This window comes from Saccopteryx leptura, chromosome 2 (genome assembly GCF_036850995.1).
Source record: "Saccopteryx leptura isolate mSacLep1 chromosome 2, mSacLep1_pri_phased_curated, whole genome shotgun sequence".
NCBI lineage: Eukaryota > Metazoa > Chordata > Mammalia > Chiroptera > Emballonuridae > Saccopteryx > Saccopteryx leptura.
In genome coordinates, this window is record NC_089504.1 from 343845342 (window position 1) to 343871600 (window position 26259).

General features: G+C 48.1%; 2 protein-coding genes and 1 non-coding gene across 5 annotated transcripts in view; 1 reads left to right on the plus strand and 2 right to left on the minus strand.

Annotated features, from left to right (window-relative positions):
• TMEM106A (transmembrane protein 106A) overlaps nucleotides 1-26259 on the minus strand; it is a 158061-nt gene that overhangs the window by 84427 nt on the left and 47375 nt on the right. The window lies entirely within an intron of this gene.
• On the minus strand, nucleotides 1925-4164 carry ARL4D (ADP ribosylation factor like GTPase 4D). Its single transcript, XM_066366321.1, has 2 exons — nucleotides 4068-4164; nucleotides 1925-3507 (listed from the first exon to the last, which is right to left on the minus strand). The coding sequence occupies exon 2, from the start codon at nucleotides 3410-3412 to the stop codon at nucleotides 2810-2812; it is 603 nt and encodes a 200-aa protein (XP_066222418.1). The 5' UTR covers nucleotides 3413-3507; nucleotides 4068-4164; the 3' UTR covers nucleotides 1925-2809.
• On the plus strand, nucleotides 23082-23271 carry LOC136396276 (U2 spliceosomal RNA). The gene has a single exon (XR_010749653.1). It is a non-coding gene; the product is annotated as a U2 spliceosomal RNA (small nuclear RNA).

The following is a 26259-nucleotide window of genomic DNA, read 5'->3' on the forward strand; positions in this document are numbered from 1 at the left end:
AACTAAGGTGTTGCAATGCGCAATGAAAAACTAATGATTGATGCTTCTCATCTCTCTCCATTCCTGTCTGTCTGTCCCTGTCTATCCCTCTCTCTGACTCATTCTCTGTCTCTGTAAAAAAAAAAAAAAAAAAAAAAAAATTACTACTTAAAAAGTTCATGATAATAATAATAATAATAATAATAGTAATACAGCATAGAAGCTGAGACAAAGGAACTTACAACCCACCCAACCCTGGTCTCACCCCCATTCCAAACATGCAGAAAGCCTAGGGGAGATGGACCAAGGCAAAGATTATTCCAAAGCTCCACTACACCCAGCCAGAATGTAGCTTTCTAATTAGAATTCCCCAGTGCCCCCCTCTCCCCACAACCCCTTCAAAGCAACCCGCTTCTCCATCTCACCTCGCTTGCACCACCCCCACCCCCACATGCAGTCCTCCAACCCCAGCAGCTGGTCAGGCCAGAGGGATGTGGGGAAGAGCTGGGACATTCACTGGTCTTCTGTGGACCATGGCCCCCAGGGCTGGAGCTTGTCCTGGGGGAGCGGAAGATGGTCCTAATCAGATAGGAAGGAAGGGCAGTCGGCAGAGCCAGAACCAAGAGCTGGAACCTTGGAGGGCCCTCTGCTAGGGAGGGGGGCCACCTATGTATACATCCTTCTCCAAATCCAGAGACCTCAGTCCCCAAGGTGACCAGAAATAGAAAAAACACATCTTAGGAGATCTGGAGGCAAAGAGCAGAATTTGGGTGGAGTGGAGAGGAAAGATCTTCTAGCCGGGGCCTCCCCAGCCTGTCCCTGGGCTGCAGAAGAGGACTCAGTTGTGAGGACTGGAAGCCATGAGTCACAGGCATGTGTAGAGGGGGGCCAGGTAGCACCTGTCCTCAGCAGAACCAGCCCAGCAGCTCTGTCAAGTAGGCCCCAGCACTGATGCATACTGGGCACCCTTCTGGATCAGTACGCACTCACCCCCACCCTGCCAGCCACGGGAAAGGGGCTGGGTAGCAAATCTGAACTGGCCCAGACTCAGGAGCAAAACTCTGCTTCTGCCAGCCCAACTAGGAAGAAGCAAGTTCCTTAGGAAGTCTCCCCCAGGAGATGGTTGCCAGCACCTTCCCCCCCACCCCAGGCCTTGTTGTTTGATTCTGGATCCCATGTTTGCACAAAGGCTGGGAGTGAGATAGGGGTGGGGGGGCTGGAGGCTGGAAAGGGTTGTGCTGGGCTTTTACTACTCCCACTGATTAGGAGGATCCGACTGTTCTGTTATCTCAGACACAGCTGGCCCTGATGCTGGTGAGGAGGCAAAGGCACTCAGCATTTTAGTCTTACTATCACATTGGTGGCCTGTGCCTTGCCCCTCGTCTCTCAGAGGGCTAGGGGTGGGTGTCCAGCAGTTTCCACTCACACCAGGCACAAACAGCTGCTACTTCTGCCCCTCTCCTGGGAATAACTATCATTCCCAGAGTGAGGCAACTAACGGCTTAGTCACAGGGCCAGGCTGGCCCAATCCAGCCCAGGCTTCCCTGGCACCAGCCGCTGCCATCGCTGCCATAAGCACAGTCAGCAGGCCGAGCACCTTGAGGTGACTTTAGGCCAGGAAAGAAGGAATTACTTTCCATTCTCACAGGATCTCCCCAAGGCAGGAAAAAAAAAATCAGACCAACCTAAGTGCTGGGGAGAGGGGGTAAATGGGACAGAATGATTCTTTTGAGGACTTACCTATATAGACTTAAGGGAGTGTCCCCAAAGGCAAAAACCTGTTAACGGCTCAGATCAGCAAATTTTGAAGTTAAATCTTCAAGTACCAGCTGGTATCAGGGGCAAGTAAGAGCCACAGGATGAGAAAAGAGAAAAATAGAAGAAAGGATCCCCTCCCCCCCCCCCAAAAAAAAACCTGCAGAGATTAGGCAATAGCTTGGGAGAGTTCACCACTAATTTTTGAAAAAATTTTATTGATTGGTTGATTTGAGAGAAACACTGTTGCCCCATTTTATTTATGCATTCATTGGTTAATTCTAGTATGTGCCCTGACCCAGGATCAAACCCATAACCTTGGCGTATGGGAACAACACTCTAAACAACTGAGCTACCCAGGCAGGGCAACTCTAATTTTTAGAAGCTTGCTTGGCAAATTCAACTTTAAGATAAGTTGTTCTTACCACTCAGGCCCAAGCCCCACCCCTACCCGTATAGAAATATTGGACTGTCCCTGATAGGTAAGGAGAGAGGAAAATGCCAGACCAAGATTAGAGGTACAGTATTATCAGTCTTTAATAACTTATAAATGCTAAAAAATAATAGAGGACACACATGGCTTACAAAACAGCTATGTATCTACAAATGTGGGGAGAGGTTCTTGGCACTTTCACAGACACAAAAATAAAGACTATTGTGACTGGCATCCCTAGAATTCTAAGCAGCCTGCTAAGACTCCCCAGTTGGGGGTGGGGGGGTTCTCATTCATACCAGATGCATGCTCCAAGCTACTTTCCTTTGCCCCAAAATACATCTAATAAAAAAGCTAAAGAAAAACAAGGAACAAGGTCGAGGTAGATTTGCAGTTTATATTGAAGCCTCCTCAGTTCTGCAGCCCCATTGCCAGAGGTCAGGATGAGGGAAAGATGTGATTAGACAGCCCACCACACATCCCCTTCCCCAATGCAGGACCAAAGCAGGACACCCAGTGTGCTCCTGAGTCCTTCATTTAGGTGGACAGGTCCTGCATCCTGGGGCTGAGTGAGAGGCCACAGGCTCTGCCTGGCTGTCCAAGTATGCAGAACCCTACTGGCGAGGAGGCGGCAGCCTGGGGTCACCTTCTCTTCTTGCTTGCCCGAGCTGCTTTCTTCCTCTTGAGGATCATCTCATACAGGCGCTCAAGGCCCGGCTGCAGTCCCGCCCCATCCACAGCGCTGCAGCCCTGCACGTGGGTGAGTGTTGCCGCAGCCAGCTCTCGGACTGCCAGCCTCTTCTCCACCTCAGCAGCGCTCAGTGCCCCAGGCTGATCCTGCTTGTTGGCCAGCACCAACACAGGCACACCCTGGTTATCTGAGGCCCGGCTGATTCGATGTAGCTCCACCTTCGCCTCCTCCAGCCGCTCAACCTCGGCGGCATCCACCACAAACACCAGCCCATCCGTCCGGCGGGTGTAGGAGCGCCACAGCGGTCGAAGTTTCTCCTGCCCACCGACATCCCACACTTGAAAGGTGATGCCACGTGACCCCCCCAGGGGCACCCGGATCTTCTCCGTGTTGAAGCCTTTGGTGGGGACGCTCTGGACAAACTCCTTGAACTTGAGACGATAAAGGAGGGAGGTTTTTCCAGCTGAATCCAGCCCGATGACCACGACATGCAGGGACTGAAAGTGGGGCAAGAAGGAGGTGGTGGGCGCCATCTCTGTCAAGTGGTTCCCCATGGTGAGCTTTAGCTAAGGTGCGCGTCTTGGGGCTCACAGTAGAGGCACGAAGGTGGCCTTAAAATTGCAGGCTCTGGGGACCACAGCTGAGGTATCTGAACAGGGAAAGGTCACGAGAAAAAAAGAAGAGGTTTAACAAACATGAAATGTTCAACTTCTCGATCCTTTCCTAAATCAGCCACCCATGATTCCTAGTTTAAAAAAAAATTTTTAAGCGGCTGCAGCTGTAACAAAGGTGCTCCCCTCTCCCTGGGGCCCTAACAAGGGAGATGAGACCTAAAGAAAACCCCAGGTCCCGGGACGCTGAGGTGGGGCAGGAGATCTGCATCCCGCGGATGGTCAGCTTCCAGCGCCTCTTCTTCCGCTCGTGGCGTGGTAACAGACGCCGCGACCCCTACTCTCCAGGCGATAATCCTCGCTGGAAGGGGCAGGTTGGACAGCGCCCCCAAATTAAGGGTTAGTTAGGGTGCGGGCGCTGAGACCGAGACCCGCGTCCACCCATCCTCCACATCCCCAAGGCGGCTGACACGCCTCTCCTTACACCGCGACCCCCTTCCCCACGGCCCCGCGACATTCCTCTGCCAGCCTTCCTCGGACCCAGCTCCCTCAACCCGGCACCGGGGCCGCCTCAGCACGGCCTGAACAGCCCCTTTACCTCCGTCAGCCGCGCTCTCCCGGCGCCCTTCCGGGCCAGCTACCCGAACCGCCGCAACAGCCTCCACGCCAGCCGCCAGCGCGCGGTCTCTGCGGAGCTGTCGGGGGAGACACGGCCTTAAAACCCGCGAGTGACGTCACGATGTGCAGGCCAATCCACAGCCCCGCAGAGGCGGAGCGGGCGTGGAGCTATGCGCGCGGCAGCCCAGACCTCACAGTGGGGTGTCAGCTCAAGCCCTGGCCTCTAATTGATCTTTTCTACCAGATGCTAGTATTTGGTCTTCAACTCGGGAGTAATCAGGGATAGATGGTGGGAGGGGCAAAAGGAACACACGTGTGGCAGTGTTTAACCCAGGAGAAATAAAGAGCTTCATGTTACCATCACATCCCCTTCTCCAGGTAGTTTTCCCTCCCCCAGGGTCTCCTCAGTAGTTGCTAATTCAATATTCAAACCTAATTCAATATTTATTTTCTTTTTTTAAAAAATTATGTATTTACTTATTTATTTATTTTGTGACAGAGAGAGACAGACAGACAGACAAGAAGGGAGAGAGATGAGAAACATCAATTCTTCGTTGCGGCACCCTAGTTGTTCCTTGATTGCTTTCTCATATGTGCCTTGACTGGGGGTCACAGCAGACTGAGTGACCCCTTGCTCGAGCCAGCGACCTTGGGCTCAAGCCGGTGAGCCTTGCTCAAACCAGATGAACCTGCACTCAAGCTGGCGACCTCGGGGTTTCAAACCTGAGTCCTCCGAGTCCCAGTCCGACGCTCTATCCACTGCGCCACCGCCCCGTCAGGCTAATATTTCTTTTCTTTTTCTTTTTCTTTTTCTTTTTTTGTATTTTTCTTAAGCTGGAAACGGGGAGGCAGTCAGACAGACTCCCGCATGCACCTGACCAGGATCCACCCAGCACGCCCACCAGGGGGTGATGCTCTGCCCATCCGGGGCATTGCTTCTGTTGCGACCAGAACCATTCTAACGCCTGAGGCAGAGGCCATGGAGCCATCCCCAGCGCCCGGACCATCCTTGCTCCAATGGAGCCTTGGCTGCTGGAAGGGAAGAGAGAGACAGAGAGGAAGGAGAGGGGGAGGGGTGGAGAAGCAGATGGGCGCTTCTCCTGTGTGCCCTGGCCGGGAATCGAACCTGGGACTTCTGCACGCCAGGCTGACACTCTACCACTGAGCCAACAGGCCAAGACCTATTTTCTTAACTCAATATTCAAACCTATGTGAACCTGGAACCCCATGAAACAGTCTAAACCCACTACCTTTACTGATTCTCACAACAGCCCTAGAAGTGGGGACTGATATTGCTGCATTTTATAGATGAAGAAAGCTCAGAGGGTTCAATGACTGGCCCAAAGTCACACACAGCTAGTAAGAGGCTGAGCAATGATCTGTCTGAATCCAGTGCCTGGGCCCCTGACTACTAAACTATGAACTATCCATCTTCTCATGGGGAGGCTGTAGGGCCAAGCATCCCTGGGGCAGGGGGTAGGGGGGACAACTCAATCTCTGGTCTGAATGCTGGCCAGCAGCAGACCCTTCAAGGTCTCCCTTGTTCAGATAGGTCAACACAGGGTTCTTCACTCCATAGGGCGGGCGTTTATTGACCTCATTCACACTGTGTGCTCTGCATGAGCCATAGAAACCATGGGGATATAGAAGATGTAGATATACAGGCCATAGGGCCTGGCCTCAAGAGGGCTTACACTCTAGTGAGAGAGAGAAGACTGGCCACTGACGGGTGTGGACAAACAGGGGTTCTACTAAAAGTAACCTCACAGGGTGATCTGATCATAAATCCAATTCCTAACTGAGCAGACAGGCAGGCCGTGGTAAGTAGTCACATCCCGTGTATATAACTCTTCTTTTTTTCTTTCTTTTCCTTATAACACTTCTTTTTTATTTTTCTCTGTTTGGGGGTTGTTGTTGGGTTTTTTTATTATTGTAAATCCTTTTTTAAATTTTTATTTTATTGATTTTACAGAGGAAGAGAGAGACAGAAACATCAGTCTGTTCCTGTGTGTGCCCTGACTGGAGATCAAACCTGTTATCTATGCATAGCGGGACAATGCTCTAACCATCTGAGCCCTCTGGCCAAGGCAGTATGTAACTCTTTAATGAAAGGTTTATCTTTCCCTTAAGCAAGCCCTGACCAATGTTTTTGTGCTTCTAGGTTAATACATGTTTGAAATAAATTTAACTGACCTCAGGAAAGTACATAATCTGGTTAAATAGCCTTTACTCCAGTGATTTTTTTTAATTTTATTTATTCATTTTTAGAGAGGAGAGAGAGACAGAGAGGGAGAGAGAGGAGAGAGAGACAGAGAGAGAGAGAAGGGGGGAGGAGCTGGAAGCATCAACTCCCATATGTGCCTTGACCAGGCAAGCCCAGGGTTTCGAACCGGCAACCTCAGCATTTCCAGGTTGACGCTTTATCCACTGCACCACCACAGGTCAGGCTAATCCAGTGATTTTCAACCTTATTCATCTTGTGGCACACATAAACTATAAACTAATTACTAAAATTCTTCAGCACACCATAAAATATATTTTTTGCCAATCTGACAAAAAAAAAGTATAATTTCTGATTAATTTATACCTGACAGCTATTGTGTTGGCTGTCATTTTTCATTTGACAGTCTAAGGGAAAAGAAGTCAGTACCCCTGACTAAATAGTCAGGTATTGCATGTTTTAAGAATTCTTGACCCTGGCTAAGTGGCTCAGCTGGTTGGAGCATCATCCTGAAACAGTAAGATTTTGGGTTTGATCTCCAGTCGGGGCACATGCAACCAATGAATGCATGGATGAGTGGAACATCTAGTTAATGTTTCTCTCTCTCTCAAATCAATAGTGTTAGTCAAATAAGTTTATAAATATGATATATATTTTTGCTCACTTATAGTTTGCATTGGGTGTGGGAGACAGGCTGTAAACTGGCAAGGTCCTTATAGCCTAAGGCTTAGTTTTAAGACTAAGCCTTTCCCACCCTTTTAATACTAAAATCTTCTCAAAACTAAGCTTTTCCCCACACCCTTGATGGTTGTGTGATAGGGGGTGGTGCACTCTTATGAGGAATCCCATTTATGCCTCAGATACTTTGGCTTTGTAACAGAGACTTCCTTATTTGTATATTGACTTAAAGCAGGGGTCCCCAAACTACCGCCTGTGGGCCGCATATGGCCCGCTAACGCCATTTATCCAGCCCCCGCCGCACTTCCGGAAGGGGCACCTCTTTCATTGGTGGTCAGTGAGAAAAGCACATTGACCATCTCATTAACAAAAAGCAGGCCCATAGTTCCCATTGAAATACTGGTCAGTTTGTTGATTTAAATTTACTTTTTCTTTATTTTAAATATTGTATTTGTTCCCGTTTTGTTTTTTTACTTTAAAATTAGATATGTGCAGTGTGCATAGGGATTTGTTCATAGTTTTCTTTATAGTCCGGCCCTCCAATGGTCTGAGGGACAGTGAACTGGCCCCCTGTGTAAAAAGTTTGGGGACCCCTGACTTAAAGGCTTTAATTTTCTACACTATAAAATGAAGTAGACCAGGGGCTCTTGCTCTCCCTCAGATCCTGCCATCAGCATTGCAGAGGACAGGCAGCCAAGATGGCAGAGTACTGAAGGAGAAGCCAGTTTGTGCAGAGTTTGTGCAGAGTTTGTGCAGAGAGAAGGAGATGGGAAACAGAGGTGAATAAGGCTGGTGGGGCCTTTGATTCTAGGAATACTCAGATGGGATGAGTCAGTGGCTTTAGGAGCCCTGAATGGAAAGGGAAGTGTTTTCCGACCATGTGTATTTCTCGCCCACCGAGTGCAAGCTAGGATTAAAGGTAATGGCCCACCAGTTCTAGGCTCCATTGTTTCATTACCGTCTGTCCAAATCAAATGCAAACCTGCATGGGCCAGGTGGCTGTGATGGTGGCCGTGGCTACTGGCTTTACAAATAGATGATTTTCTTTTTTAATTCTTGCGACGCCTGACCTGACCTATGGTCGCCAGTTCAAAACTCTGGGCTTGCCCAGTCAAGGCACATAAGAGAAGCCTACGAGTTGATGCTTCCCGCTCCTTCCCACCATTCTCTCGCTCTCATCTCTCTCTAAAATCAATAAATAAAATCTTTTTTTTTTATCCTTTTTTTTTTTTTTTTTTTTTTGTATTTTTCTGAAGCTGGAAACGGGGAGAGACAGTCAGACAGACTCCCGCATGCGCCAGACCGGGATCCACCTGGCACACCCACCAAGGGCTACGTTCTGCCCACCAGGGGGTGATGCTCTGCCCCTCCAGGGTGTTGCTCTGCCACGACCAGAGCCACTCTGGCGCCTGGGGCAGAGGCCAAGGAGCCATCCCCAGCGCCCAGGCCATCTTTGCTCCAGTGGAGCCTTGGCTGTGGGAGGGGAAGAGAGAGACAGAGAGGAAGGAGGGGCGGGGGGTGGAGAAGCAAATGGGCGCTTCTCCTATGTGCCTTGGCCGGGAATCGAACCCGGGTCCCCCGCACGCCAGGCCGACGCTCTACTGCTGAGCCAACTGGCCAGGGCCAATAAATAAAATCTTTAGAAAAAAAATCCTGCCAGCCTGACCAGGCTGTGGCGCAGTGGATAAAGTGTCGGACTGAGATGCAGAGGACCCAGGTTCAAGATCCCGAGGTCACCAGCTTGAACGTGGCTCATCTGGTTTGAGCAAAGCTCACCAGTTTGGACCCAAGGTCTCTGGCTCGAGCAAGGGGTTACTTGGTCTGCTGTAGCCCCATGGTCAAGGCACATATGAGAAAGCAATCAATGAACAACTAAGGTGTCGCAACGAAAAATTAATAATTGATGCTTCTTATCTCTCTCCATTCCTATCTGTCTGTCCCTATCTATCCCTCTCTCTGACTCTCTCTGTCTCTGTAAAAAAAAAAAAAAATCCTGCCCTAGCCAGTTGGCTCAGTGGTAGAGCATTGGCCAGCATGTGGATGTCCCAGGTTCAATTCCTGGTCAGGGCATACTGAAGAAGCAACCATGTGTTTTTCCATCCCTGCCCCTCCCCCCTCTCTATCTATCATCTCTCTCTCTCTCTCTTTCTCTCTCTCTCTCTCTCTTGCTCTCTCCTCCTCACACAGCCATGGCTCAATTGGTTCAAGTGCATCGTCTTGGGCACTGAGGATGGCTGTGGAGCCTCAGCCTCATATGCTAAAAATAACTCAATTTTGAGCATGGCCCCAGATGGACAGAGCATTGGCCATAGACAGAGTTGCCAGGTGGATCCCGGTCCAGGTGCATGTGGGAATCCATCTTGCCATCTCTTCTTCTCTCACTTGGAAAAAGAAGAGCCTGACCTGTGGTGGCACAGTGGATAAAGCATCGACCTGGAATGCTGAGCTTGCCCAGTTAAGGCACATATGGGAGTGATGCTTCCCATAAAAAAAAACTGCAAAACTGTCTGTTGGTCAAATAAGTTTGTAAATATGATATATATGTTTGCTCGCTTATAGTTTGCATTGGGTGTGGGGGACAGGCTGTAAGCAGGCAGGGTCGTTATAGCCTAAGGCAGTGGTAGTCAACCTGGTCCCTACCACCCACTAGTGGGCATTCCAGCTTTCGTGGTGGGCGGTAGCGGAGCAACCAAAGTATAAATAAAAAGATAGATTTAACTATAGTAAGTTGTTTTATAAAGATTTATTCTGCCAAACTTAGTGAAAATCTGACATAAAGTACTTGGTACATAATTATTATTATATGCTTTAACTTGCTATAACTATGTGTAAAGCCAGGAGGCACGGCCAGGGCCACCATCACAGCAGCCGCCTGGCCCATGCAGGTTCGCATTGGATTCGGACAGTTGGTAAAGAAACAACGGAGCCAAAAACTGATGGGCTGTCATCTTTAATTCTAGCTTGCACCCGGCGGGCAAGTAAAAATACACACTGGGTTCCAAAACCCAATCACATTCAGTGCTCACAAAGCCACTGACTTATCCGAGTTTCCTCGAATCAAAGGTTTCTAGCTCACCAGCCTTATTCTCCTCAATTCCCCATCTCCTTCCTTATCCCAGATACAAACTCTACACAAACTGGCATCTCACTCAGCACTCCGCCATCTTGGCTGCTTCTCCTGGCCTACTCCACGTGGCCTCCTTCTGCTCTCTGCTCTGCTCTCTCCTCTAATGATAATCTCAGGAACCAAGAGAGAAAGCTCCTATTCCACCCCTATTTTATAGTGTAGAAATCCAAACCTTTAATCCAATATACAAAATAGGGAAGTCTCTAATACAGTCACTTCTCTGAGGCATGATTGGATTATACCACCCCACATCAAAAAGGGTGGGAAAGGCTTAATCCCAAAACCAAGGTCCAGGCTACAACGATCCTGCCTGCCCCCCAACACACATTAATATCACCTGGGCAAAGACCTCCACGTGGGCAGCGTTATCTTTAACAAAGTGAGCATAATATATTTTATCTGCCCAACACTATGCTTTATAATTTTATAAAGTAAAGTTACTTCCCTACTTTATAAATCACCATTACTGTGGAACCGGTGGGTGGTTAGAAAATTTTACTACTAACAAATACAAAAGTGGGCAGTAGGTATAAAAAGGTTGACTACCGCCCTGGCCGGTTGGCTCAGTGGTAGAGCATCAGCCTGGCGTGCAGGAGTCCCAGGTTCAGTTCCGGGCCAGGGCACACAGGAGAAGCACCCATCTGCTTCTCCATCCCTCCCCCTCTCCTTCCTCTCTGTCTCTCTCTTCCCCTCCCACAGCCAAGGTTCCATTGGAGCAAAGTTGGCCCAGGTACTGAGGATGGCTCTGCGGCCTCTGCCTCAGGTGCTAGAATGGCTCTGGTTGCAACAGAGCAACCCCTCAGATGGGCAGAGCATCGCCCCTTGGTGGGCATGCCGGGTGGATCCCAATCGGGCGCATGCGGGAGTCTGTCTGACTGCCTCCCCATTTCTAACTTCAGAAAAATACAAAAAAAAAAAAAAAAAAGGTTGACTACCGCTGGCCTAAGGCTTAGTTTTAAGACTAAGCCTTTCCCACCCTAAGTGACTTTGTATCAGAGACTTCCTTGTTTGTATATTGGATTAAAGATTGTTTTAACTCTTTTTTTTTTTTTTTTTTTACAGAGACAGAGAGAGACTCAGAGTGAGAGACAGACAGACAGGAACAGAGAGATGAGAAGCATCAATCATTAGTTTTTCGTTGCACATTGCAACACCTTAGTTGTTCATTGATTGCTTTCTCATATGTGCCTTGACCATGGGCCTTCAGTGGACCGAGTAACCCCTTGCTTGAGCCAGCGACCTTGCATCCAAGCTGGTGAATTTTTGCTCAAACCAGATGAGCCCATGCTCAAGTTGGAGACCTCGGGGTCTCCAACCTGGGTGTAAAGCCAGTAGTCAGGGCCAGGGCCACTATCACAGCCGCCTCCTGGCCCATGCAGGTTCGCATTGGATTCAGACAGTCGGTGAAGAAACAACGGAGCCACAAACTGGTGGGCCATAGTCTTTAATCCTAGCTTGCACCCGGCGGGCAAGTAAAAATACACACTGGGCTCCAAAACCCAATCACATTCAGTGCTCACAAAGCCACTGACTTATCCGAGTTTCCTCGAATCAAAGGTTTCTAGCTCACCAGCCTTATTCTCCTCAGTTCCCCATCTCCTTCCTTATCCCAGATACAAACTCTACACACAAACTGGTATCTCACTCAGCACTCCGCCATCTTAGCTGCTTCTCCTGGCCTCCTCCACGTGGCCTCCTTCCGCTGCTGGCTCTACTCTCTCATGCTAATCGTCCCAGGAACCAAGGAACCAAGAGAGGGCAAGCCCCCGTTCTGCCCCTATTTTATAGTGTAGCTTCACAACCTCTAATCCAATATACAAAATAGGGAAGTCTCTAATACAAAGTCACTTCTCTGAGGCATGATTGGATTGTACCACCCCACATCAAAAAGGGTGGGAAAGGCTTAATCCCAAAACCAAGCCCCAGGCTACAAGGATTCTCAACACACATTAATATCACCTGGGTGATGGCCTCCTCATGGGCAACGTAATCTTTAACAAAGTGAGCATAATACATTTTATCTGCCCAACACTGGGTCTTCCGCATCCCAGTCTGACGCTCTATCCACTGCGCCACTGTTGGTCAAATAAGTTTGTAAATGTTGGGCAGATAAAATGTATTATGCTCACTTTGTTAAAGAGGCCGTTGCCCAGGTGATATTAATGTGTGTTGAGAATCGTTGTAGCCTGAGGCTTGGTTTTGGGATTAAGCCTTTCCCACCCTTTTTGATGTAGGGCGGTACAATCCAATCATGCCTCAGAGAAGTGACTGTATTAGAGACTTCCCTGTTTTGTATATTGGATTAAGAGTTTGGATTGCTACACTATAAAATGGGGACGAAGTGGGAGCTTGGGCTCTTGGTTCCTGAGATTTTCAGCAGAGGAGAGAGTAGAGCCAGCAGCGGGAGGAGGCCACGTGGAGAAGGCCAGGAAAAGCAGCCAAGATGGCAGAGTGCTGAGTGAGATGCCAGTTTGTACAGAGTTTGTATCTGGGATAAGGAAGGAGATGGGGAACTGAGGAGAATAAGGCTGGTGAGCTAGAAACCTTTGATTCTAGGAAACTCGGATAAATCAGTAGCTTTGTGAGCACTGAATGTGACTGGGTTTTGGAGCCCAGTGTGTATTTTTACTTGCCCGCCGGGTGCAAGCTAGATTAAAGACTATGGCCCACCAGTTTTTGGCTCCATGGTTTCTTTACCGACTGTCCGAATCCAATGCGAACCTGCAAGGGCTGGGCTGCTCTGATGGTGGCCCTGGCCCTGGCTGCTGGCTTTACAGTAAATATGATATATATGTTTGCTCGCTTGTGACTTATATTGGGTGTGAGGGACAGGCTATAAGCAGGCCAGGTCGTTGTAGCCTAAGGTTTGGTTTTAGGACTAAGCTTTTCCCCACACCCTTAACTGATTGTATGATCTGGGTGGTGCACTCTCATGAGGAATCCAATTATGCCTTGGATAAGTGACTTTGTATCAGAGACTTCCTTGTTTGTATATTGAATTAAGGGATTTTGGTTTTCTACACTATAAAGTGGGACAGACCAGGAGCTTGCTCACTCAGTTTCTGCTATCACGATTGCAGGGGCTTCCCTGATCCCTTGCCCTTCATGGGAAAAGCTGGTTTTCTGCTTTTCCCTTGTCTTCTTTTGTGGTGAGACACCAATAAATAGGATGGCCCACCATCCTCCAACTCCGCCGTTTCTTTACCATCTGCCCGAATCCAATGGGAACCTGTGTGGGCCAGGCGGCTGCTTTGATAGTGACAGCCATGGCTCCTGGCCTTACAGCCACCACCTGGTCAGGCTGGATTAAAGATTTTAATTTCTACACTATAAAATGGGGCAGAGGAGCCCATGCTGGAAGAGGGCAGAAAAAGGCCATGTGGAGGAGAGGAGAGGCAGCCAAACAGCAGAGTGCTGAGGGAGAAGCCAGTTTGTGCAGAGAGAAGATGGAAAACAAAGGTGAATAAGGCTGGTGAGGTAGAAATCTTTGATTCTAGGAAACTCAGATAAGTCAGTGGCTTTGGGAGCCCTGGATGGAAAGGGAAGTGTTTTCCCATTGTGTGTATTTCTCACCCACCGGGTGTGAGCTAGGATTAAAGGTAATGGCCCACCAGTTCTTGGCTCTGTTGTTTCATTATCGTCTTCAATCCAAATCAAATACGAACCTGCATGGACCAGGCGGCTGTGATGGTGGCTGTGGCTACTGTCTTTACACTGTCATTCTCTGGAGCATTTGAGATCTTGTCTCCCAGCAATTGTCATCAGTTTTGGCTCAAATAAACTCATGAAAATTCTCTACAGCTTTGGATGTTTCTTTCATCAACACAGAGAACATAGTGACAGTATAGCACAGTACACGTATAGGACCTTTGTAAAGTGTGACTTGTGGGACTTAGAGAAGAGAGAAAAAGTGTCAAGTGAAAGCTTCTGGAAAAGTTTATAGAATTAGTCCTGTGTAGGGTTGATTAGGAGGGGCTCAGGACAGGGTGGCAACTCCCCAGCCATTGCTGATTGACACAATCTAGGCATCCTTAAAGAAGAGTTCTCACAAAGGGGCAATGTGACCAAAAGGATAACAGTGATAAAGTAAAATTGAAGGAAGAGAAGGGGATCAAAGGAGAATGAAATTGTAACTCTGTTTTTACGAGGCTAGGTTCTTGCATTTATTATGTAATTCAATATTGACCTGTTAAAGGCTATATCTGAGGGCATTTGAAAAAAGAGGAGGGGCAGTTATTGCCAGACAAGAGGCCCTAGCCCTTCCTGTCCACTAGCTCCCCATCTGTTTAGCACCAGCCTGCCTTGCCACCTCCTTCTTCCCCTCCCTGCTGTAAAACCAGCCAGTTGGTTATTTCCAAGATATTGGAAGCTTCTTTGAATTCCTGAAGAGATGAAGACCTCAGGAAATTTTGGGAGGTGGCAAATGGCTGCAGGAGCTAAGGCAGAGAGGCAGAGCTATGCCTCTCTAACTGTGGGTTAGGAGAGAGGCAGACAGAGTAGATCAAGAGGTAGGGAGCCACTACCCCATTGAGTGGCCACTGTATGCCAGGGTCTGGTAGAGGAACTTTTTTTTTTGAGGGTGGGGGGTGGGGAGAGAGGAAGGGAAAGAGATGAGAATTATCAACTTGTAGTTGTATCACTTTAGTTGTTCATTGATTGGTTTTCATATCTGCCTTGAACGGGGGCCTCCAGCTGAGCTAGTGACCCCTTGCTCAAGCCAACGACGTTGGGCTTCAAGCCAGCAACCTTTGGGCTCAAGCCAGCGACCATGGGATCATGTTCAAGTCAGATGAGCCTATGCTTAAGCTGGCGACCCTGAGGCTTCAATCCTGGGACCTTGATGCTCTATCCACTGAGCTACCACCAGTCAGGCTCCATACTTTTCCTTTTTTAATATACAACTCAACCCAAGGGGTAAGTACAGTTATTCTTTTTTTTTTTTTTAATTGAATTAATTGGAGTGACACTGGTTAATATTAACTGTGTAGGGTTCAGGTGCCCAATTCCACAACACATCTCTGTACTCCATATTGTGTAATCACCCCCGACCACCACAACCCAGTGTGGTTATTCTAAAAGGAAGAAACCAAAGCATAGAAAGGTTAGGTAATTTACTCAAGGTTACCAGCTAGAAATTGGCCAAAAGCTCCTGGGCCTCACACCCAAGAAGGAAACTGTCACTCGCTTATCTGATAAAGGATATGAAACTGGCAGTCCTACCCCACCCTTCACCTTTTGCATTTGCCAGGGAAGGTGTTGATGAACAAATGGGAAGGAGAAGGTGGGGCAGGGGAGGGATAAAGGAAGGGAAGGGCCCAGCCCAGCTTGTCAGGGTAGCTCCAGGTTGTGGGCCTACACCGATTTTATGTCTCCTTTAAATGGGAACTCCAGGTCCCCGTCCCCAGCCCTGGCCCCAGAAGCCTTCCTCCATTAATGACCATTTGTTTTCCTGGTGTCCTCACCTCTGCAGCCCTTTCTTGCCACAAGGTCACAGCCCTGGACCTAGTTAGTACTCTGGGGGATTCACTGCAGAAAACATCCAAACACATTTTTCTCACCCAGGTCAGGGGCTGGTCTGTGTCAAACATCCAAACATTTGTACATTGAATGTTCTTGCTACATGCAAGGCACCACTCTAGATTCTGCACATACAGCCCTGAGTGAGATGGATAAGGCTACCTGTTCTCCTGGGGTGTACATTATAATAGTGGGGAGAGTGACTGGAGGAAGGGAACTGCTTTAGAAGGGGGGGTTCTCAAGAAACTGTCTCCAATTGGCAACATTAGAACCAAGGTTTAAATGACAAGGAGTTAAATATTCTAGACAGGATGGACTAGTAGGACCTACCTGCTTTTCCCTATTGGCTCCTCCACCTGGATCAGACTCCAGCTGCTGTATCACGGCTTTCCCTCAGAGCTGTCGCCGCTATAGACTGAGCCTGGAGCCCAGGAGCTGGATTTCCTTACCTAGAGCTCCACAGTACCCAGCATCGTGCCTGGCACACACACTGCATAGTCAGGAAATCTTGCAGGAATTCATGAATGCATGAGGGAATGATTAAATGTACTAGGTGGTTCCCTGAGCATAGGAACCAAACATCTACCCCTAGCCTGGGAGTCTCTTGGTCTGGGGTCCTTGAGCCCTTGGGGGTTCTGTTGACACTGTGTTGAACATTCTTGGCAAAGTCTAAGTAGCACTGAACTCACAGACTTTGCTGGGGAGAAAAGACTTCTTAGAGCAGAAAAACAGAGGTAAGAGTGGGGCCCCCCTCGAAGCCTGGCAGGCTGAAACCTGGGCTGAGAGTCATCATGAGTTCTGTCCCTCACTGGTAGACTGGCTTGGAAAAGCCGCTTTCCCACTGGGAGCCTCAGTTTCTTCAGCATGTGATGAAGGGCTTAGATGATTCCAGGTCCCTTCCCCATAACTGTCCATGCTCTGGGGTAGGAGAGGGGAGGGAATGGATGGGGACATCCTAGCCTCTGCAGCACTGCATCCTAACTAAGTACTTGTCTGAGGAGCTCCAGTCGCGCAATCGGTTAGCGCACAGTACTTATATAGTACTTGTCTGAGTACATAAATGAAAGGAGGAGAGAGGTAGAGTGGGGGAGTAGTTTCCAAGGAGCAGCTGTCAGTTTGAGAATCACAAAGACCCAATTTTCAAACCCCAGTTTTGTTTCAAGAATAAAATGGAGTCTGACCAGGCGGTGGCGCAGTAGATAGAGCATCGGACTGGGACATGGAGGACCCAGGTTTGAGACCCCGAGGTCGCCAGTTTGAGCATGGGCTCATCCAGCTTGAGCGCGGGGTCGCTGGCTTGAGCATGGGATCATAGATATGACCCCATGGTCACTGGCTTGAAGCCCAAGGTCACTGGCTTGAAGCACAAGGTTCCTGGCTTGAGCAAGGGGTCATTTGCTCTGCTGTAGCCCCCCAGTCAAGGCACATATGAGAAAGCAATCAATGAACAACTAAGGTGCTGCAGTGAAGAATTGATGCTTCTCATCTCCCCCTTCCTGTCTGTCCCTATCTGTCCCTCTCTCTGACTCTGTCCTGTCAAAAAACAAACAAACAAAAAAGAATAAAATGGAGGAAACACAACTACCTTTTAAAATGAGCATGGGGGAAAAAATGTATGAAAGTGCCCCATAGGTACCCTTCTTCCCTACCAGGGGCCCCTTTCAGAGGCAACTCTTCCAAAACCAAGACCCAGCACCCAGCCAAGGGCTGAAAAGCAGCAGATGCTGCCCCCTGGTGGATATGTTTGTTACTGCCTGATTCCTGAAGAAAAAGTGGAGGAGTAGGAAGTTTTTATACAGGTTCCTTTGTCTCCTACTGGAGTCTTCATTTCAGACAGGGCCTTTTGTACAATTTGGGGTTGGGAATGCAACTCCACCCTCTTCCAAGTTTTTTTGTGGTGAGATCAGATTTGAATGAACATTGAGCAAAAATCTAATTTCAATTATATTTCCCATACTTTTACTGAGGGCTTAATAGTGGCAGGGAAAGATGAAGCAGGAGTAGACTGCAGGGCAGGAAGGTTAAGAGAGTGCAGCTGCAACTATGTTGCAGTGTCTGTAGGGAAAGACCCACATGGGGAGGGATGTCCAGCATCCATTTGCACAGGAGCCTGGAGCTCAGGAGTAGCCTTGGCTGGAGGAGGGGACTTAGGTGGTCAGCAAGAAACAGCAACAAGGAGCCCCAGGATGGTGATAATGCCTGAAAAACAATGAGGAGGAAGGGAGAACAACCAAACCACTGAGTCAGAGAGAGGAGGCAGGAGGAGAGCCAGGCCCACGCTCTGAAGGGAACATGATGACTGGCCAGTTATCCAAGGCGATGGACCCCTCAGAGCATTCACAGGGGCCAATCCCCAGTGACTTTACTAGTTTGACATTCTTTTTATTTGAGAGCTCTTTACCAAGTCACCAATGTTTTCCTGCGTGCACTGAAAGCGAGTATAGCTTTAAACAGTGGTCCCTACTTTGCAAGTACATCAGAATCATCTAAAGGACTCCATAAAATACAGATTGCTGGGCCGCCTTCCAGAATTTCTGTCAGTCACAGGTGGAGAATGTGCATGTCTTTTTTTTTTTTTTTCCTAAGTGAGAGAAAGGAAGATAGTGAAACAGACTCCTGCATGCACCCTGACCAGAATCCATCCGGCAACCTCTGTCTGGGACCGATGGTCGAATCAACTGAGCTATTTTTAGCATCTGAGGCTAACACTTAAATCAATCAAGCCACTGACTTCAGGAGGGGAAGGAGAGCGGAAAGGGAGAGAAGTGGAGATAGAGGGGGAGAGAAGCAGATGGTCACTTCTCTTGTGTGCCCTGACCGGAAATTGAACCTGGGACATCCATACACTGGGCCGATGCTCTATCCACTGAGCTGACTGGCCAGGGCTAATGTATTGATTTTAGTGAGAGAGGAAGAGAAGGAGGGAGGGAGAGAGACAGGAACATTGATCTGTTCCTGTATGTGCCCTGACCAGGGATCAAACCGGCAACCTCTTGCTTCGGGACAATGCTCTAACCAAGCTACCTATCCGGCCAGGGTGAATGTGAATTTCTAACAAGTTCTCAGGTGACTCTGATGCTGCTAGTCCTGGGTCCAAACTGAGGACCACTGGCTCAGAAGATCAGTTCCATCCCTGACTTTAATATTTCCCATTAAGCAGTTGGGCAAGTTATTTACCTCTCTAGCCTCAATCTCTTCATCTGTAAAGTCGGATATTTATCTCATAGGGTTATTATGAGAATAAAATGAGTCAAAAAAGTAAAGTACTCAAAAAAAAAAAGTAGCCTGACCTGTGGTGGCGCAGTGGATAAAGCGTCGACCTGGAAATGCTGAGGTCGCTGGTTCGAAACTCTGGGCTTGCCTGGTCAAGGCACATATGGGAGTTGATGCTTCCAGCTCCTCCCCCCTTCTCTCTGTCTCTCTCTCCCTCTCTGTCTCTCTCTCCTCTCTAAAAAAAAAAGAAAAGAAAAGAAAAAGGTAAAGTACTCAGCAAAGGACTTGGTATATACAAGTCCTCTGTACCTGGTAGCTATTATGATTATAGTAAATTGGTTTATCTCAACCAATAACAAAAAACATTGGCCCAGGAAGCCAATGTAATGTAGAATATCTTCCTCAAATAACATACAAAGTGACATGTACAAGTTGACCTCCCACTGCCATTTCTTTTTTTTTTTTTTTATTTTTTATTAATTCATTTTAGAGAGGAAGGGGGAGAGAGAGAGAGAGAGAGAGAGAGAGAGAGAGAGAGAGAGAGAAAGGGGAGGAGCAGGAAGCATCAACTCCCATATGTGCCTTGACCAGGCAAGCCAGGGTTTTGAACCGGCAACCTCAGTGTTTCCAGGTTGACGCTTTATCCACTGCGCCACCACAGGTCAGGCCGCACTGCCATTTCTTTTCCAATGTATGTGACTTAAAGCATTGCTTCTCAGTCTTTAGTGTGTACACGAACCCCCTGTGGGCCTTATACAATGCAGATTCTCACTCAGTAGGCATTATGGACTGAATTGTGTCCCACCAAAGTTCAGCAGCCAGCCCAGCTGGGAGGATAAGAATGAGTGTGTGGGGGGAGGGATGGGAAAAATTATATCTCAGCGTAGTTATTACTTCATTTTATATGTTGGTTTAGGATAGATTTGAGGCACCATGTCTCCCATATTCTCTGTTGGTCTCTTCTGGATCAATAAACCTTTCCTGGCCCTGGCTGGTTGGCTCAGTGGTAGAGCATCCGCCGGGTGTGTGGAAGTCCCGGGTTCGATTCCCGGTTAGGGCACACAGGAGAAGCACCCATGTGCTTCCCTACCCCTCCCCCTCTAGCTTCTCTCTCTCTTTTCTCCTCCTCTCCTGCAGCCATGGCTCAGTTGGAGCAAGTTGGCTCCAGGTGCTGAGGATGGCTCCATGGCCTCTGCCTCAGGCGCTAAAAAATGGCTCCAGTTGCAACAGAGCAAAGGCCTCAGATGGGCAGAGCATCGCCCCCTAGTGGGTTTGCTGGGTGGATCCTGGTCAGGGGGCATGCAGGAGTCTGTTTCTGCCTCCTCTACTCTTACTAAAATAAATAAATACATAAATAAATAAATAAACTTTTCCTTATTCCAAACTCTAACATTTTGAGTTTTGGTCCTTGGAAGTGCTGGACTTTGGTTCAGCCAACCCTGGCCAAATCTCCTCTCCCCTCCCCCTGGTTCTGGCCAGTGGCCTCCTAATTGCTGCTTCTCTGAATCAGTCTGACTTGGCATTGTTTAGTCACTCAAACGTTTACTGAGCACCTACTATATGACCAGCACTGGGCTGGTGATGGGATCCAGAGATAACTGCTGATCATCGCTCTCATCAATGATCTCCAATTTCAGTGGAGGAGATCAAGGATTGCTCCCCTGGCTCAGAATGAGACCCTCATCCAACAGGACAGATATGAAGCTAGTCTTTCTGCCAGCAAACGACCAAATTACACACAAAACAGTCTGGGCATTCCTTGCAACTGTCTTATGACTTGCCTAGGGACTTGTCTTTCTTCAGGAAAACTCTGCCAACTAGCCCTTTCTACAGGCCTCTCTCTCTCTCTCTCTCTCTCTCTCTCTCTCTCTCTGATTTTTACAGAGACAGGAAGGAAGAGAAAACATCAACTCATAGTTGCTTCACTTTAGTTGTGCACTGATTGCTTCCCCTACGTGCCTTGACCTGGGGAGCTCAAGCTAAGCCAGCACGTTGACCTTGGGCTCAAGCCAGCGACCTTGGGCTTCAAGCCAGTGACCCTGAGATCATGTTGATAATCCTGTGCTCAAGCCAGCAACCCCATGCTCAAGCCAACAAGCCCATGTTCAAGCCAGCTATCTCGGGGTTTCCAACCAGCGATCTCAGTGTTCCAGGTCAATGCTCTATCCACTGCGCCTCCACAGGTCAGGCTCTACAGGCCTCTATTGCTGCCCAGCTCTAACCCGCTTAGGTTCTGTCCTTTCCATTTGTACAAAAGGGGAGCTCAACATCCCAGCTCAGGCTCAGCTGTCTGCGTGCACAGGCGCTGCCAAGGAACAGTGCACCCACCTTAGCCACACCTATGGGGGGGGCACACACAAATTAAAAATGGCGTTTTACCCGAGAAAGACAGTGCAACAACAGATATACAAGTTATCTTTACCATATAGAGAATTGGGGGTGGGGGAGTAGAAGAGGGTATGGGGGATAAATGGTGACAGGAGACTGGACTTGGGGTGGTGAACACACAATGCAAAATACAGATGATGTGTTATAGATTTGTATACCTGAGCCTTGGCTGGGTGGCTCAGTTGGTTAGAGTGTCATACCTATACATTAAGGTTGCAGGTTCCATTCCCAGTCAGGGCACATACAAGAGTCAACCAGTGAATACATAAATGAGTGAAATAACAAATCGATGTTTCTCTCTCTCTCTCTAAAAATTAATAAAAAACAATTTTTTTTCTGAGAGAGACAGAAAGCAGGGGAGAACTTGACCAGGAGGTGACGCAGTGGATAAAGCATCGAACTGGGATGCAGAGGACCCAGGTTCAAGACCCCGAGGACCCCAGCTTGAGCGCAGGCTCATCTGGTTTGAGCAAAGCTCACCAGCTTGGACCCAAGGTCACTGGCTCGAGCAAGGGGTTACTCAGTCTGCTGTAGCCCCACGGTCAAGGCACATAGGAGAAAGCAATCAATGAACAACTAAGGTGTTGCAACGAAAAACTGATGATTGATGCTTGTTATCTCTCTCCATTCCTGTCTGTCTGTCCCTATCTATTCCTCTCTCTGACTCTCTTTGTCTCTGTAAAAAAAAAAAAAAAAAAGAGAGAGAGAGAAGAAAGAAAGCAGGGCCCTGGCCGGTTGGCTCAGTGGTAGAGCGTCAGCCTGGTGTGCAGGAGTCCCGGGTTCGATTCCCGGCCAGGGCACACAGAAGCGCCCATCTACTTCTCCACCCCTCCCCCTCTCCTTCCTCTCTGTCTCTCTCTTCCCCTCCCGCAGCCGAGGCTCCATTGGAGCCAAGTTGGCCCAGGCGCTGGGGATGGCTCTATGGCCTCTGCCTCAGGCGCTAGAATGGCTCTGGTCACAACAAAGCAACGCCCCAGATGGGCAGAGCATCACCCCCTGGAGGGCATGCCGGGTGGATCCCGGTCGGGCGCATGCGGGAGTCTGTCTGACTGCCTCCCTGATTCCAACTTCAGAAAAAAATACAAAAAAAAAAAAAAGATTTCTTTAAATATAGAGAACTTAAAAATTGGCACAGAGTCTACTATCTAGGCTGACCTGTGGTGAAGCAGTGGATAAAGGCGCCGACCTGGAATGCCAAGGTCATCGGTTCAAAATCCTGGGTTTGCCTGGTCAAGGCACATAAGAGATGCAACAACTATCAGTTGATCTGTTGATGCTTCCCACTTTTCACCACCCCCTTCTCTCTCTCCTCCCTCTAAAATCAATTAAAAAAAAAGTCTTCTAGCTTGTGCTGCCATAGTGCTGCCTAAGAAGCAAAGGAAGTGAGACGTCAGCTGACAGGGACCTGGCTCATCATGAGTTAAATATGGGTGACAGGAGCCTGGCAGGGCGGTGGCGCAGTGGATAGAGTGTCAGACTGGGATGAGGAAGACCCAGGTTTGAGACCCCGAGGTCGCCAGCTTGAGCTCAGGCTCATCTGGTTTGAAAAAAAAAAAAATAGCTAACCAGCTTGCACCCAAGGTCAATGGCTTGAGCAAGGGGTTACTCGGTTTGCTGTAGCCCCACAGTCAAGGCACATATGAGAAAGCAATCAATGAACAACTAAGGTGCCACAACAGAAAAACTGATGATTGACACTTCTCATCTCTCTCTGTTCCTGTCTGTCCCTATCTATCCCTTTCTCTGACTCTGTCTCTGTAAAAGAAATAAATAAAAAAATATATATATGGGTGGCAGGAGGAGGGTGCTGGGTAGGGTAGGGTGGGGTGGGGTGGGGTGGGGGGTTATGCCTCTCCATCTTTTTTGTCTAAGATCAAGTGTGGTATCTGTTATCAATTTAACATCTGATAAGTTCTCTGAGAGCAATACATTAAATGGGTTTTGGAACTGGGAGATAGCACAGGATCTTCCTCCATCAAGTCCACTCTATTCTGCACATCAACCTGGTATTCCAGTAATTCTAGGAACAGAGCATCTCTATTCGGACTTCACTGTTCGAATGAATGATGTAAACTTTGCTGATATGCTTTTTTTTTTACTGTCTTTTTTTATATGGTGTTATTATTTTTGATTGCTTTCTCATATGTGCCTTGACCACAGGCCTTCAGCAGACCGAGTAACCTCTTGCTCGAGCCAGCGACCTTGGGTCCAAGCTGGTGAGCTTTTGCTCAAACCAGATGAGCCCGCGCTCAAGCTGGCGACCTCGGGGTCTCAAACCTGGGTCCTCTGCATCCCAGTCCGACACTCTATCCACTGTGCCACTGCCTGGTCAGGCAATTTTAATTTTTTTTTAACAGAGACAGAGAGAGAGTCAGAGAGAGGGATAGACAGGGACAGACAGACAGTAACGGAGAGAAGAGAAGCATCAATCATTAGTTTTTCGTTGCGCATTATGACACCTTAGTTGTTCATTGATTGCTTTCTCATATGTGCCTTGACCGTGGGCCTTCAGCAGACCGAGTAACCCCTTGCTCGAGCCAACAACCTTGAGTCCAAGTTGGTGAGCTTTTGCTCAAACCAGATGAGCCCACGTTCAAGCTGGCGACCTCGGGGTCTCAAACCTGGGTCCTCGGCATCCCAGTCCAATGCTCTATCCACTGCACCACCGCGTGGTCAACCAGTATCAACTCTTGAGTTGATACTTCCTGCTTCTCCCCTCTCCTCTCTCTAAAAACCAATCAATAAAAAGTAAAAATAAGTAAGAAATTTTGTAGTAACTTTTTAAAATAAATATTTATTAAGTTTTTTATATTTAGCCCTGGCTGGATAGCTTGGTTGGACGGTCAACACGAAGCAAAGAAGTTGCCGGTTCGATCCCTGGTCAGGGCACATACAGGAAACTCTGACGCTGTCTCTCCCTCCCCCTCCTTCCCTGGCTAAAATCAATAAATTAAAAATTAAAAAAAAAAGGTCAATGCCTGACCCAGGCAGTGGTGCAGTGGATAGAGAGTTGGACTGAGATGCAGAGGACCCAGGTTCAAGACCTCAAGGTCGCCAGCTTGAGCACAGGCTCATCTGGTTTGAGCAAAGCTCACCAGCTTGGACCCAAAGTCGCTGGCCCGAGCAAGGGGTTACTCGGTCTGCTGAAGGCGCACCATCAAGGCACATATGAGAAAGCAATCAATGAGCAACTAAGGTGTTGCAACGTGCAACGAAAAACTAATGATTGATGCTTCTCATCTCTCCGTTCCTGTCTGTCTGTCCCTGTCTATCCCTCTCTCTGACTCTCTCTCTGTCTCTGTAAAGAAAAAAAAAAAAGACACATATGAGAAAGCAATCAATGAACAACTAAGGTGCCACAACGAAAAACTGATGATTGATGCTTCTCATCTCTCTCCGTTCCTGTCTGTCTATCCCTCTGTCTCTGTAAAAAAAAAAAAAAAAAAAAAAAAAAAAAAAAAAAAAAAAAAAAAAAAAAATTATATTTATTGTTAACATGGATTCAAGTGTCCCACTCAATATAACCCCCTTACCCTCAACAACACGCTCCCCATTATAGCCCCTTGGCCCCGCCCTCTGATGCCCTCCGCCCTTCCTCTGGCACTTGCTGTCCTGTTATCTGCATCTATGTGTTATGTATATATAACTCTTCATTTTCTCTGATCCTGTCCCTTCACCCCCTTCCCTCCGACAGCTGTCCCTCTGTTCCCCTTGACCCCGCCTCTACCTCTATTCTGTTCCTCAGTTCACCATGTTCATTAGATATCTACATATAAGTGAGATCATATGATATTTGTCCTTCTCTGCCTGGCTTATTTCACTTAACATAATAATCTTGTAGTCACTTTTCATACTGTTCACAGAAAGTCATTTTACACAAGATAAACCACCAGTACTTGATCCTTGCTGGGCTCCTCAAGCTCCCATCACCACCACTAGATGAAATTTTATGAAGTGAAAAACACTGGTAGGACTTGCCATCAGGCTCACACCACTGTCCTCACTGGGTAGCTCAGCTGGCTAGAGCACTGTCCTGATACGCCAAGGTTGAGGGTTTGGGGCACATACAAGAATCAACCAATGAATGCATTAGTAAATGGAACAGCCCTGCCCAACAGCTTGGTTGGCTGGAGCCTCATCCCAAGGCGCAGAGGTTGTCAATTCAATCCCAGCCAGGGAACATACAGGAACAGATTAATGTTCCTGTCTCTCTCTGTCTCACTCTCTTTCTCCCCCTCTAAAATCAATAAGAATTAAAATTTAAAAAAATAAGTAGAACAACAAATCAATGTCTCTCTTTCTCTCCTTCCTCTCTCTCTAAAATCAATCAAAAAAAAGAAAACCGCCTGACCAGGTGGTGGCGCAGTGGATAGAGCGTCAGACTGGGATGTGGAGGACCCAGGTTCGAGACCTTGAGGTCACCAGCTTGAGCGCGGGCTCATCTGCCTTGAGCAAAGCTCACCAGCTTGGACTCAAGGTCTCTGGCTTGAGCAAGGGGTTACTCGGTCTGCTGTAGCCCCACAGGCAATGCACATGTGAGAAAGCAATCAATGAACAACTAAGGTGTTGCAACAAAAGCTAATAATTAATGCTTCTCATCTCTCTCCGTTCCTGTCTGTCTGTCCCTATCTATCCCTCTCTCTGACTCTCTCTGTCTCTGTAAAGAAAAAAGAAAACCTCACACAACCAATCTGGTACCCTGCAGTCACCACAGAAAGATCAAAACATCATCTTTCCACGCCTTATCTCCATGACTCATAATGATCACTGTTCAGTCTTTCATTTCTTCTCAACTCCTAAAATTCTGTCCATCCATCTTCCAAGAATTCCTTCTTTTCTGCCACCTCTCTAAATGCTCTTCTTGCTGTTTGTCAAACCTAACTCTCTCCAGAGGACATAATTTCCCTACAGCCTTCTTGGGAGGTGTTTCTTCTACCTTAGTCTGCAGGACCAAGGAAGTTCGTGTCCAGTTCCCTGCTACTGTTTCCACAGAGCCTTCTCATACATCCTCAAAACAACAAAAACACT

Bases quoted from the DNA above. Each gene is read 5' to 3' on its own strand.
- ARL4D (XM_066366321.1), bottom strand. From the start codon at position 3,412: ATGGGGAACCACTTGACAGAGATGGCGCCCACCACCTCCTTCTTGCCC.